Here is a 12268-nt window from a genome sequence, read left to right on the forward strand (position 1 = left end):
GTATGATAGCCATGTGAGATACTTACAATACGTAATACGCGCGAACTCTGAAGTAACGATTGTGTTTTTTGGCTGCCGTCAATCACAACTGCGGCGACAACAGAAAAAACAAACAAAATTGATCGAAATCTGCCAATCACAACCCATTGGAGTAAACCCCTGAGGGGTCCTCTAAGACGAGGGCGAAACACGAGAACAGAGGTCGCGTGTTATTGGAAGGTCTAGTATTAAATGACTAACCACAGAGAGCTTAACAACTTTCACAACAAACTCCGGTTATTTAATGTCCTTTTAAAAGATTTTTTGAGGTCAGTACCACTTTCAGAATATCCGGCATTGGTTATTTTTGAACTGATAAGCTTTTCTCGACGTTAATTATCGGCTTGTAATTGTTTCCGGCTGACAACTGAGGAAAAGGAGTACCCGTACTTGAGACATCTGCTGGCAGGCTAAACTGCAGGTAAGGCTAAACTCAGTAGTTTTTGCTGCTGGTCTGACAGTGGTTCAGTTTACAGCCATTATAGCCAGGAGTCGACTTAAGTAGATATTTCACAGATCAATTTGTAGAGACATTTTTCGGTCATGGACACCTGTTATCATCTCACAAATTTATGTGTACGATAAAGCGATTTGTCGCGGTTTCTAATGCGATGCTACAGTCTTACTGATCAGCTTCAATTTCAGCGCAATTTGAGCGTGATTTCGTTAGAAGTTCTATGAAGCGCGATGAAGTGAGCAGAAGTTTTGAATATTAGCAGAAGCATATCACCTAGTTCAAGGTGATCTGCTTCTGATATTAGAGAATGCACTCACGTGTCCTGTACTCTATATCTCCTTTAACAACATGTTACAAAAGTGTTGCTTTCGTTTTAAGTCAATCTCGTCCCAGAGCTCGCGCGTTTTCGTGTTTGCGGCCTGCTGTGACATCACGCTGAAATCACGACCCGGAATCGAAGCTGCCAACGGTTGAAATGGTCTACTATGCGGCTCCTATGCCACTTTTTGTTGTAATGCACTTAATTTTGCAGCTGTGTTTACATTATAACATAACATAAAAGGATGGCTTTGCATTTTTCCACACTGCGTTGTTTCAATCTCCCTTCAAATAATTCATTCATCAAAACTTTCGATTTTTGACACTTAATATTGTGAAAGTGAAGAATGATCATCGCAGTTACTTTTCCAATTTATGCAATTGGAAAGAAGAAGCCTGAAAAATATCAGGGCTTCAACGGGATTTGAACCCGTGACCTCCGCGATACCGGTGCGATGTTCTACCAACTGAGCTATGAAGCCCCCCTTAAAAAAATGTAAAAAATGTAAAAAATGTAAATGTAAATGTAAATGTAATTTGTTTACCCACGGAGCACCAAGGAGTTCACAGACCTCGTTCAGAAATGTCCGTGCATTCAAGGATCGAATTGGAATTAGAGAAATGTTGGTTTTTGAGGAGAGGGGAAAACCGGAGTACCCGGAGAAAAACCTCTCGGAGCAGAGAAGAGAACCAACAACAAACTCAACCCACATATGACGCCGGGTCCGTGAATTGAACCCAGGACACATTGGTGGGAGGCGAGTGCTCTCACCACTGCGCCATCCCTACTCCCCAACACATTGGGAGCGACGTCAATTAATTGAGTTCATATCTTCCCGTGCGGAGTGAAATGATGTGAGGTATATATATCTCTCCAATTGCATAAATTGGAAAATTTACTGCGATGATCATTCTTCACTTTCATCTACTACCGCAGTTCAAATATGAATTATTTCATATATACTTCACATCACTTTATATTGTGTTTGTCACGATCTATTTTTGGGCTAACTGGAAATCGAGGAAAACGTGACTGGACCAGGCATTAATTTTATAAAAAGCCTACTTTAATAATCTTGAATTGTGTTTTTGTATGTTTTTACATCACGCGATACACGATTTTGTTCGCTTGTCACGCAAATCAATCGTCAGGGATTACGGCACTGCCTTCTTCATTCCAGTGCCTGTACTCTCTCCCTTCCCTGCCCTATAGTTGGACCCAGGCCGGAGAAAAGAGATATCAAAATTCAAAAGAAAATAAATAATATAAAGCTGGTAAATGTAAAAATGTGTCATTAATCACAAACCTTTCCGGCATAGCCCTTCTTCAGTGTGAGAATTGTCAAATAACGATTCGCGTGACTCATCTGAAAGAAGCGCAAGCTGAGCACGCGGAAACTAGACGAGGGTGGTAAAGAGGGAAGGGTCTAGATCGTGTTTCATGGAAAACAAAAAGGTGTTTTCATAATTCACAAAAAATAAAATAGACATTGAGCGTATCACTGAAAAAAAAAAAGAAATTTCTTAAAATTCTCTTTTTTTCTCGTGATACGTGCAATGTCTATTTCATCGACTACAGTCGAACCTCCTCAAACGATCACCCCTCTTCAACAGCCACTTTTTTTGGTCCCGGCGGACAGTCGATACATCCACTCTTATTTTAACCTTTCTACAACGGTCAGCTGTCCACAACGGAGACGGCCACTAAAACTAGTCCTAATGACTGCCAAAATAACCTCACGGCAGCAGCCAGTTAATCGGGAGTGAATCAACGACTGACGAACGGTGTATACAGAACCCCATTGTTTTGCTTGTAAAAGGTGGCCAGACTCGATTTGTACCGCGCGTGCTTGGTTTCTGTTTAGTTTCTGTTTTATTGATATTGTTTGATTTATATATGCTAAAAATAAACAAAAATGTGAAAGGTTTCACACAATCGTAGAAGTGCTCGATGCAAATACATGTAGAGCGGAATACTATAATTAAAGATAGAGACCGTACGGACAGTTACTCGAGTTTCACGCACGAAGCGATCATCAGACTGTGCCGTTATAGGTGGGTGGAATACAATTTAAACTAAGCTCATGGACGACGGTTGGAGCGATCCTGTTTCTGATTGGCCGCGTAGAACTTGTTTTCGTGTCTGCACTTGGTAACAAGTTCAGATCTTTTGTTCAAGAGAGTACATCTGTCAGCTGATAGTATGCAGAGCTTTTCCGTCAGACACAAATTGCAGCGTGACGGGTTTCCCCTGTAAGAGCTTGCTCGCGTGACAATGGACCACTTGATCGAAAAGTCGGTGTTATTGTCTTTCAGGTCCCAGATGTACTTTGATAGTACAGTGTCGTGTGAATGCTTGCGATGTTTGAAAGAAAGCTTATGGTTATTGTACCTAGATTTGAAATTATGCTCAGTCATGCCAATGTAAACCTTCGTTTCGCCAGGTGTTGTAGCGACAGTCGCTTTGTAGACGACATTGTTGAAAAGGCATCCACCATCAAGAGGGCAAAGGTCTTTATTTCTGCAGTTGCACGACTTATTGGACTCGACGTGAGTACCGTCCTTAGCGAGAATCTTTGAGTTGTGGCTCTTGATGATGTTTGCCATGTTGTTAGTGCAACTGTAGCTGATCTTCACATTTAAGTTTGCCCACAGGCGTTCTTTCGCTTCCTCTCCCCGCCCTTTATTTCTTTTTTCGCGCGTCGTTTTTCGCCCCAACTAACTGAACGGCTGAAAGAGGCTAATACCCCGGGAAGGATACTCTCTTAAATGGGCTATATAGGTATGTGCGCCCCTTTTATATGTGTATGGTTTTTGAGTGGTTTTGGTCTGAAAAAGGGTGTAGATTTTGACCATTTTGGTCTGAAATAGGGTATGTTTTTCACTCTGGTTTGGCATTGCGTATTTTGTTTGCAAGGAGCTTTTTTTTTTCGTATCAACATTGGATAGCTTCGTTCACATTTAGAACCGTGCACTCATTTTAGAGGTCTCAAATGGGGTATTGATTTTTCAGTCAGGTCTGAAATGAGCTATGGAAAATCACAGATTTGGGTCTCAAATTGGGTACAGGTTCCTGGTTCCACCAAAAACTTTGAGGAGTACTCCCGGGGGATCATACAGATAGGTATGCACGGTCTGCGATGATTATATACACTGGAACCCCGTTAACACGGTCAACAATGGGCCTTGAAAATTTGGCCGTAATAACGGGGTGGCTTTATTAACGATGAAGGGTCAAATTTCATGACTGGTCTAAATTGAGTGACATTTTAACAGATATATCACAAATTCACTCCTAAGCATTGTGGAGGTCCTGGACGCGGTTCTATAAAGTCCTTCTCTCTGGGTAAGTCCGTCTGTTGGGCGGAATAGCTGTGATAGATAGGTATACGGTATATGATTGACAAAGGCGTCCTTTGGTATCACTGACATCTATGAACTTTCTGTTATCAGCTTATTCTTCCCTACTGGCGCCAGTTTGGTTTAAGTTCGAGAAATACCGTTTATTTTGTCATCTTCTCGTCGGTATCTCTTCTCTAATATGCTATTCTCCATACAGCTAATTCCTTTCAGTAATTTCTGTCTATCTCTAGTTGGCCTTTGTAGCGGTTACTGAGCTGTGCTTACTTCTTTGGAATTCTAGATTGGCTGGGGAATTATCCTCGGTTTATTGTTTATTATAATAAAGTTTCCATATAACGCGCGCTCTGATTGGCTGAAACAGCGTGCTTTATCAGAGAACAGAGCACGGGTTGATGACGGTAAGTTGGCTTCCAAATTTTTGCTTCGGAATTTTGACAAATTTGACCCAAATTAAACATCCCCTGTGACTCAGACAAACGCACTGGAAGCGAGCTATTTTTCTGCAGTAAATATGGCTCACAGAGACCATTGTTAGCAACAGTAGTGTTAAAACTGTACTAAAATAACAAGTTTTGCTAGATTCCCGCCGACAAAACATGTACAGCTGTAGCGAAATACACAAATTCTCAACCTAAACAGTGCTTCGATAAAGACATTAATTTTGTTACGAAGGCAGAAATTATACTAAGAAGTAAAACAACGACAGAAAACAATTGAACTGTCTCTGTTTATGATGAGAAGCTTTATTTTTGTAAATTTACAATAATTAAAAATGCTCATTTGCTCAAACAACACTTACATGCAGTGTAGTAACGCTCGTTCTCCGGTCATCTCAGCGAAGCAAACCGACGAGTGGTCAGTGCAAAACTTGTTCTGATATTCTCTTCTGTGCTCGAAGTAGAACCAGTGGGAACCGTTAAGTCTTTCTAACTTTTACGCTAGTTCGGGCAATCTTGCTGCATGCGGCTACAAGCCGTAAATAACTGTAGCTCCTTTCAAATTCAACCCGGCATTTCGCACTTTCATCCACAAGCTTTGAGCTCCGCGTTTCGTAATTTCCACAGGAAAAGTGCTCGTTTTCATGGGCCACAATACGGCCGGATTCCTCTGGACTATAAACCTTTACCTGCCTTGAGATCCGTATTTAAAAATTAACTTAAAAGCGAACTTTGAAGGCATCGTTCTTCTCTCGAAAGCCGCTCAAACTTCTCGAAACTGAAAGCTTAGCTGAAGTCCAGTTTGTGATTGACAGCTGTCGCTTCGTTAGCCAATCAAATTATTTGAACAATTCTAACAAGGATTGTGATTGGCTTATTTTAGCGTGCTTTATCAGAGAACAGTGCACGGCTGACGCCACTTTTGCTCGTTTGGAAAATCAAGCTTGGTTTGAAAATTCAGCCGAATGCGCGGGGAAATTATCTGATTCTTTATCATAAAACAAATAAAGAAGCCTCGACTGTGCTCTGTTCTGTTGTAAAGCACTTAGGAAGCGGTAGAGCACTCAAGAAGTAGGGAAAAACACTCGACTACGTCTCGTGTTTTCCCCTACACTTCTTTCGTGCTCTACCGCTTCCTGCGTGCTTTACAACAGAACAGAGCACAGTCGGGGCTTCTTTATTTGTTAATTATTTCTTCTCCACTCCTGCACGTACTGGACTCAACTGAGGCGTATTTCGTCGTCCCTGAACATGCTATATCTGTTTAATTAAGATTACGAAATTTCTTGATCGTTTGTTTACAACTGAAAAATTAGAAAAAAATTCCTCCTTATTCGTACACGTTGACACTTTGAATCAAATTTTTGAATTTCTAGTGATCAGATATCGACGGCTAAATTCGGCAATGCCCGGTTCTTGTGGCAGAAGAAGGTAGTGACAAAATCCCTGGCAATCTACTTTGTCCAGTCCCAAGTCCAGTCCAGGTTCCAGTTCGTCCACGATCCATTCCATCGTCCAGTCTAAATCTTTCAGTTGGCCGGCGGAAAGAGCTGCCACACTCCTCACCAATATTTCTCTCTCGCCGTTTCACGAACTGCTCCCCAACTAACCAAACGCCTGCCTACCGTAAAACTATTTTGAACAAAGAAAAACAAATATGAATGCGTATTTTATCATTGTAATTTTGGAATAGTTTAGGACCCCCTCTTCGCCCATTTTCCCGCCGTTTCCCCCAGCGACCAAAGTGGGCGTAGGCTATTGGTTCAAAAGAGAGAAACAGAAATAATTAACTAACTGAACATTTGGTTATTGTCGTTAATATGCACATGGTCACGCAAAATAGTGAAGTGCCATGCCGGTGGCGTGCGTAATTCTACTCCTCTTTTCAAGTTCAGGTTCGCAAAGGTGAAGCGTCTCCGATCAACCATCTAAGCTTTAGAGCTTGTTAGCTGATGGCTTCCTCCGAAACCGTGCGAGAAACTTGGGTTGGAAAGCTCGATTTCATCCTTGCGCTGATTGGATTTTCTGTTGGTCTCGGAAACATATGGCGTTTCCCGTATTTGTGCTTCAAGAATGGAGGAGGTAAGCTTTCGTGATGCTACAGTGATAATACTTGACATTCGATATTCAGTTGGTGTGCAGAAATCTAGATGTGTGCATCTTCAAGTCTTTCACACCGCCATTTCGATGTAGTTGTTATTATAAACAGTCCAGTTAGCCTAAACAGCGCTCCAGTTAGCCTTCCTTATTTTCTAAAAGAGCCAGTAGGGATTTTTTTACCTCGCATGACTCCCGTAATAACTTAATTACCGGTAAATTGTTTTATGTACACCTTATCACGGTTTTTTGGCAACACGCGTCCGAAATGACAGTTAGTTTGTATGGAAATCTGATGGCAAATAAGTAATTCTTCAAAATTGAAATCTGAACAATTTATGAAAAGCAAAGTAAAGATACTTGACTAAGGATTGGACTAACCAAATATGCAGCTGTGCTAGAAAGCGTCTAGTCGCGTTTAAATGTACCACACATTTGTGTATGCTTTTTTTCCCGCAAATTTGTACACGGTCTTCAAGGTCGCTCCACTTCGCGGAAAAAAAAATCACAAATAAGTTTAAGGTTATATGGAAAAAAAAACAACAACAAAAAACGCGACTGGACACTTTCCAGCGCAGCTACATCCCTCAGATTTGGTTACATCATCTGTCTCCTATTCTAACTTGCTATTGAAAAATTCTTCAGAACTCGATTTTTTTTAAAGAAAATGTGCCATCGAATTCCCATACAAACACTGTATTCGGAAGCGTGTTTACTACCCGTCGAGATGGCTTCCAAAACCGTGTTGTGGAAAGTATCTGTCAGCGCTATTAAACGAAGTGCTCTGTGAGCAAACTCATGAATTTCGCAATGAATGATGATTTATACCTTAACAAAATATGGGAATATACTTTTCATAGAGGAAAACTTGCAGTAAGGCAAGGTACATTTTTAATTGGGGGGGGGGGGGGTGGGCCAGGGCTTTGGAGGGGAGGGTCATTAGTAAACTTTTTACAATTTGGAGAGGGTCAAACCTGTTTATTTGCAACCGGGGGAGGGTCACAAATTTTTTTGGCAAGGAAAAAATTATTCCATGTCGCTTAGTTGACTCTTATTTTTTAAGAAACACATGAAGTGTATAGAAATCTAAAAACTGTAGGTACAAGCAAAGCTTCCAGTCGAGATTAATCTACATTGTTTACAGGTGTCGAAATATTATATCAAAAAACTGTCTTGTCCCAACTAACGTAATTGTCTCTCTCGACCAGTGCCCACTTTCCTCCATATTTTGACGGTGGTAATGTTTCTGCGAGGGGTTCTGGTATAAAATCAGTCTCTGGTGACGATGCGTTACTTAAATTTCTTGGGCTTGACCTGGCAACTCGATCTACTACATCACTTTGCGAGTCAGTTTCAACCTCAGAAAGTGATGAGGTCACTTGTTGCTGTACATTTCTTAGTGGGGGCTGCCGAGGTTGTTGACACGACATTGAATTGTACAGCAAGCTGCCAATGTGATCTTTGATCATTGCAACCTTTTCAGCTTTCTTCCCTTTGAAGGTGATCTTGTGATGGGAAAAATACAAGGATAGCTTGTCCACCCTCAAGGACGACAGCTTATTGGAGTTGTACAGTCCAACCCAGTCAATGTCATTGTATTCCCGTTTCAGCCGTTCCATTTGCTCCCTTTCAGTCTCCTGTTTCTTCTTCTCCTTGTGCATTTTTATCTAGGCAAGAATGGTGAGTGGGCAAACAGCCACAATAGCCACAAGTTGCTCCATCTGACCTCATGAAATCCTCGCCTTCACCACAAGCGCATTTCCCTCTTTCTATTCCTCACACATCCCTGCCCATTTTCAAGTTTTCACCATGCAATCACATGCCATGCAACTAACTGCTTTGTGTGAGGACACGGTTATGTGAGTAACACTTCCAGTTAGTTATTTTCACTTCTGGTTATTTTTGTCTTGGAGGAGGTGGGGGGAGGGTCAGATGTTTTTGTGTAGGTATTTGTGAAGGGTCATGCATTAATCCATTCTGGGAGGTGGGAGGGCCATGACTTTTTTCGCAAAAAATTTCTAAAATACTGCGACCCACCCCCCCAATTAAAAACATACCTTCCCTTAGCAATAACCAAAGCTTCTTTAACCCGCTGGCTCCCAAATGAATTGCACGTGAACCACCCCTAAATTCCCAGGCGATTTTTTAACATTTCAGAGGGAGCGTGAGCACTAAAAATAAACCATATGCGCAGTAACCTCACACACAACATCAGGTTTCAAGACATTGTTTATTTCAAGTTGAATGAATGAAGGGCCAAAATATTTAAAAATGTCAACAAAAAGAACTCAACCTGATATGTAAAACTGACAAGAAAACAAGAAATTATATTTCTTTTTTGCCACGCAACAAAATGGCCAAACAGAAGCTGACAAAATTGAACAGGCGAAATCAGTTAATTATTGACTTTGGAGGACAAAACAAAACCGAATATAGTAGAATTTCCATTCTTGTACTATAACGGCCAACATTTGAGAAGACAACACTGAGAAAATAAAAGCAAAAGTAAAAACCAATTTGAAAGCAAGAAATCAAGTAATTTTTTTTGCTGTGCGATGAATTATTATAGCGCTGCGAAAGAAAGATGAAAGTCGTAAATCAAAAAGCAACTAGGGATGATAGAACTATCTTCCTGACAGTCTCAATAAGTTCAGTCAATGATTGCTAGTTAATAATAGAACCAGATCATATGCATGTTTCATCTTATCAACAAATCAGATAAGCTTGCACGTCAGGTAATATGGGGTGTAATTATGTAACATATGTTACGTAATATTCTTCTTTTGTGCTGGGTTAGTGTAGGAGTTGACACGTGCAAAAAGTGTAACTAATAAGATAAAATTAAGTGGCCAGGGCGATCCTAAAAATGCACATTTATGCTAAAGAAATGTCCTTCAAACATTACTTATTAAAAGACAATATTATAATACTAAGTTTCTCATGATCTTAACCATAGGATGTTTTTTGATCCCGTATCTGATCTGTTTGGTGCTCGCGGGAGTTCCCATTCTAATCCTGGAGGTTTCTCTGGGGCAATTTCAAGGTCAGGGAGGCATCACAGCATGGAAAATTGTGCCGTTATTTCAAGGTACTGTAATTTTATTTTAATTTTTCCCATTTGTTCACTGTTCACAGCTTTTATTATTCAGCTCAATGTAATAAATATAAATGTAATTTAATTACTAGGTTAATTTAAATGTGAAATAACATTGCTGCGCCAAGTTAAACAGAAAACAATATTGGGTGATTCCAGAAAATAACCATACCCTACCACAGGTGGCATCTTGGAATTCCAAGGGAGGGAGAAGGGGGCTCTTGGACTAGAATTCTGAAGGCATGGAGGGTTTCAGCTTTGAATTCCCAGAGGGGGAAGACGGTGAAATCTTCGCTTGAAATTGCTGATCTGGTAACTTTTCTAGTTTGTAAATCAAGCACGAACTGACCGCGGAAGCAGGATAAGATCTATCAGGCAGGTGTTGGCATTCATCCAGATGAGTGAGCGGATGGGTCGTGCAGCAAGCTCTTCACATCAAAGACACCTTAAAGTTGATGAATTAGTCAATAGATTAATAAAATATAAAACAAGTCTGTATTTCTTTCCGATCTAAAATTTTTGATCGATGATCTTGTTGCGTGCAAAAAACCTGCACCAGTCTCTCATTACCAAATGGAATGCCTGACAGATTTGTTAGCTGCATTACTAGTGGTCAGCATGCAGTTACTCAATGAACAAAATTTTCAATATGGCAGGTGACAGCACATCGTGAACTTTACTTTTATCTTCCACTGGTATCAATATGATCTACTCTCCTGAAAATATGAAGCTAATTAACAGAAAACAAAAAGTTTTATAATTTTTGATGGTAAGCAAATTCAAGATAACACTTAGATGGGAAAGCTATGGTGTTTTGCTTGACCGAAAATTGGGAGCAGAATTTTCTTGGAGGGGGAAAAGTGCAAGTTTCCTGTTTGTGCAAAGTTTTAGGCATTCAAACAGGAATTCCAAAGGGTCTGGAAAAAATTCCAGAGGGGAGGAGGGGTTAATGATTTTGGAATCTGGAGGGCATGGGGGTAAAGCATTTCTTAAGGCAGGGGGGGGGTTAAAATGTTCATGCTGCCTGTCGTATAGCCTGATTCTCAGACGTCCGAGGTCGTTCACGGCCTCTTCGCTACCCCTCTCTCCCTCTCCCGTCTGATATACTCTGTGCGAGGTTGTGTTCATGACATCAGAGTATTGTCAATTTTCACCAATCAGAACGGATGTACCACATCTTGAGAAGTGTGGAATGTGTGGAATGTTATTCAACATGAAAGCTTTCGAGTTGGCTGTGCAAACTTGAATGCTTGCTAAGTTTTGGCATGGAAAAACTGTTCTCTGAACAGTTCAAAGTGCTCAAAACGTTTGTTTGTGGTATTTATGTCCTTAACTTGCCAATGGGATTCAGAAAGTCGCTTGTGTTCCAGATGGCTACTTTAATTCACGCCGAAATCACGAGGCCATGATGGATTTGAAGCGAGTCCAATGATAATAATTGTGATATCCCCTCCAGTGAGCTTTATGGAAGATCAAACAAATTTCTTACGGAAATCTGGCATATTGGCTGGCTCGATAGGAGATCTGAAGATTGAGAGAGGAGAGTGCTACGTGGTATTTTCGTTGCCAGAGTCCTTACTAGGAAATGATCGGTGGTGAAGGTTTCCTGGAAAAACCGGACCTTTGTATGAAAAGTATTTGTTGAAATATTCTGTGTAAACAGTTTTGTTTTTCACAAATTCATTATGTACTCACACTTAACAGCCAAGTACATCACTAAATACAGTTTATTATAATGATACTTAGGGAGGAACATTTCATATTCACTTATGTCAAACAAAAATGTACCATTTTCTTTATTCCTTTTCAAGCAAAACAAGCCATGATCGAATATTACATGAATATTATTACACTTAAAAAACTCAAAAAGGGGCTTCAATATAGAAATTGTCCACACCTGTACAAAAGCTTTTGGACACTGAACCAAGTTCGTCTGGTGGAGGTGAGAAGAAATTCCTCCCAATGTTTACACATGCTGGAAATGCCCGCACAACGACAGGACCACCTGAGTGCCTTACTGCTTTGTATCCAACCATCGAAACTGCAGGAGGTAACCCTGTTAGACTTGTAATCTCCCTCGCCTCTAATACTGGTGAAGGAAACCTTGTTTGATCTTGAGGTGGATTTGTAGGAAATAGAGCTTTCTTCATGGCCTTCGCTTCCAGCAATCTCGCAATCTCGCTTTGCCAAAATCTGATCAAGGAAGAACCCACATGAAATTGATTTGTTGACTTTTCCATGCTTCATTTCTTACATGCATTTTGACTGGCCCTTGCTATACAATAGGTGCTTTGATGTCATGAACACTATCTCGCACAGAGTATATCAGATGGGAGAGGGAGAGAGGGGCCGCGAACGACCTCGGACGTCTGAGAATCAGGCTACCTGTCGTAGGGTGTGAACATTTTCTGAAATCACCCATTGATGGCCAGCAGATTTCGTCAGAGTTGGTGAACGGGGTGG

The 12268-nt window shown here is 40.8% G+C and overlaps 1 protein-coding gene across 5 annotated transcripts in view; it reads left to right on the plus strand.

Annotated features, from left to right (window-relative positions):
• Positions 1–214: 214 nt before the first annotated feature.
• The window catches only part of LOC110054077 (sodium- and chloride-dependent taurine transporter-like), a 35322-nt gene continuing 23268 nt past the window's right edge, over positions 215–12268 (plus strand). Inside the window, exons 1-4 of one of the 5 annotated variants that reach the window (XM_089273403.1) lie at positions 215–460; positions 3259–3364; positions 6505–6696; positions 9668–9799. In XM_089273403.1, the coding sequence (XP_089129529.1) occupies positions 6567–6696; positions 9668–9799 (262 nt within the window). In that variant the 5' untranslated portion in view covers positions 215–460; positions 3259–3364; positions 6505–6566. Of the gene's footprint in view, positions 461–3258; positions 3365–6409; positions 6697–9667; positions 9800–12268 lie in introns of those variants that run through there. The other 4 variants (XM_089273402.1, XM_089273406.1, XM_089273405.1 and 1 more) reach the window with 4 other exon arrangements.

The sequence above is a fragment of the Orbicella faveolata genome, unplaced genomic scaffold (assembly GCF_042242905.1).
Source record: "Orbicella faveolata isolate gen_17 unplaced genomic scaffold, um_ofav_v1 contig_35, whole genome shotgun sequence".
NCBI lineage: Eukaryota > Metazoa > Cnidaria > Anthozoa > Scleractinia > Merulinidae > Orbicella > Orbicella faveolata.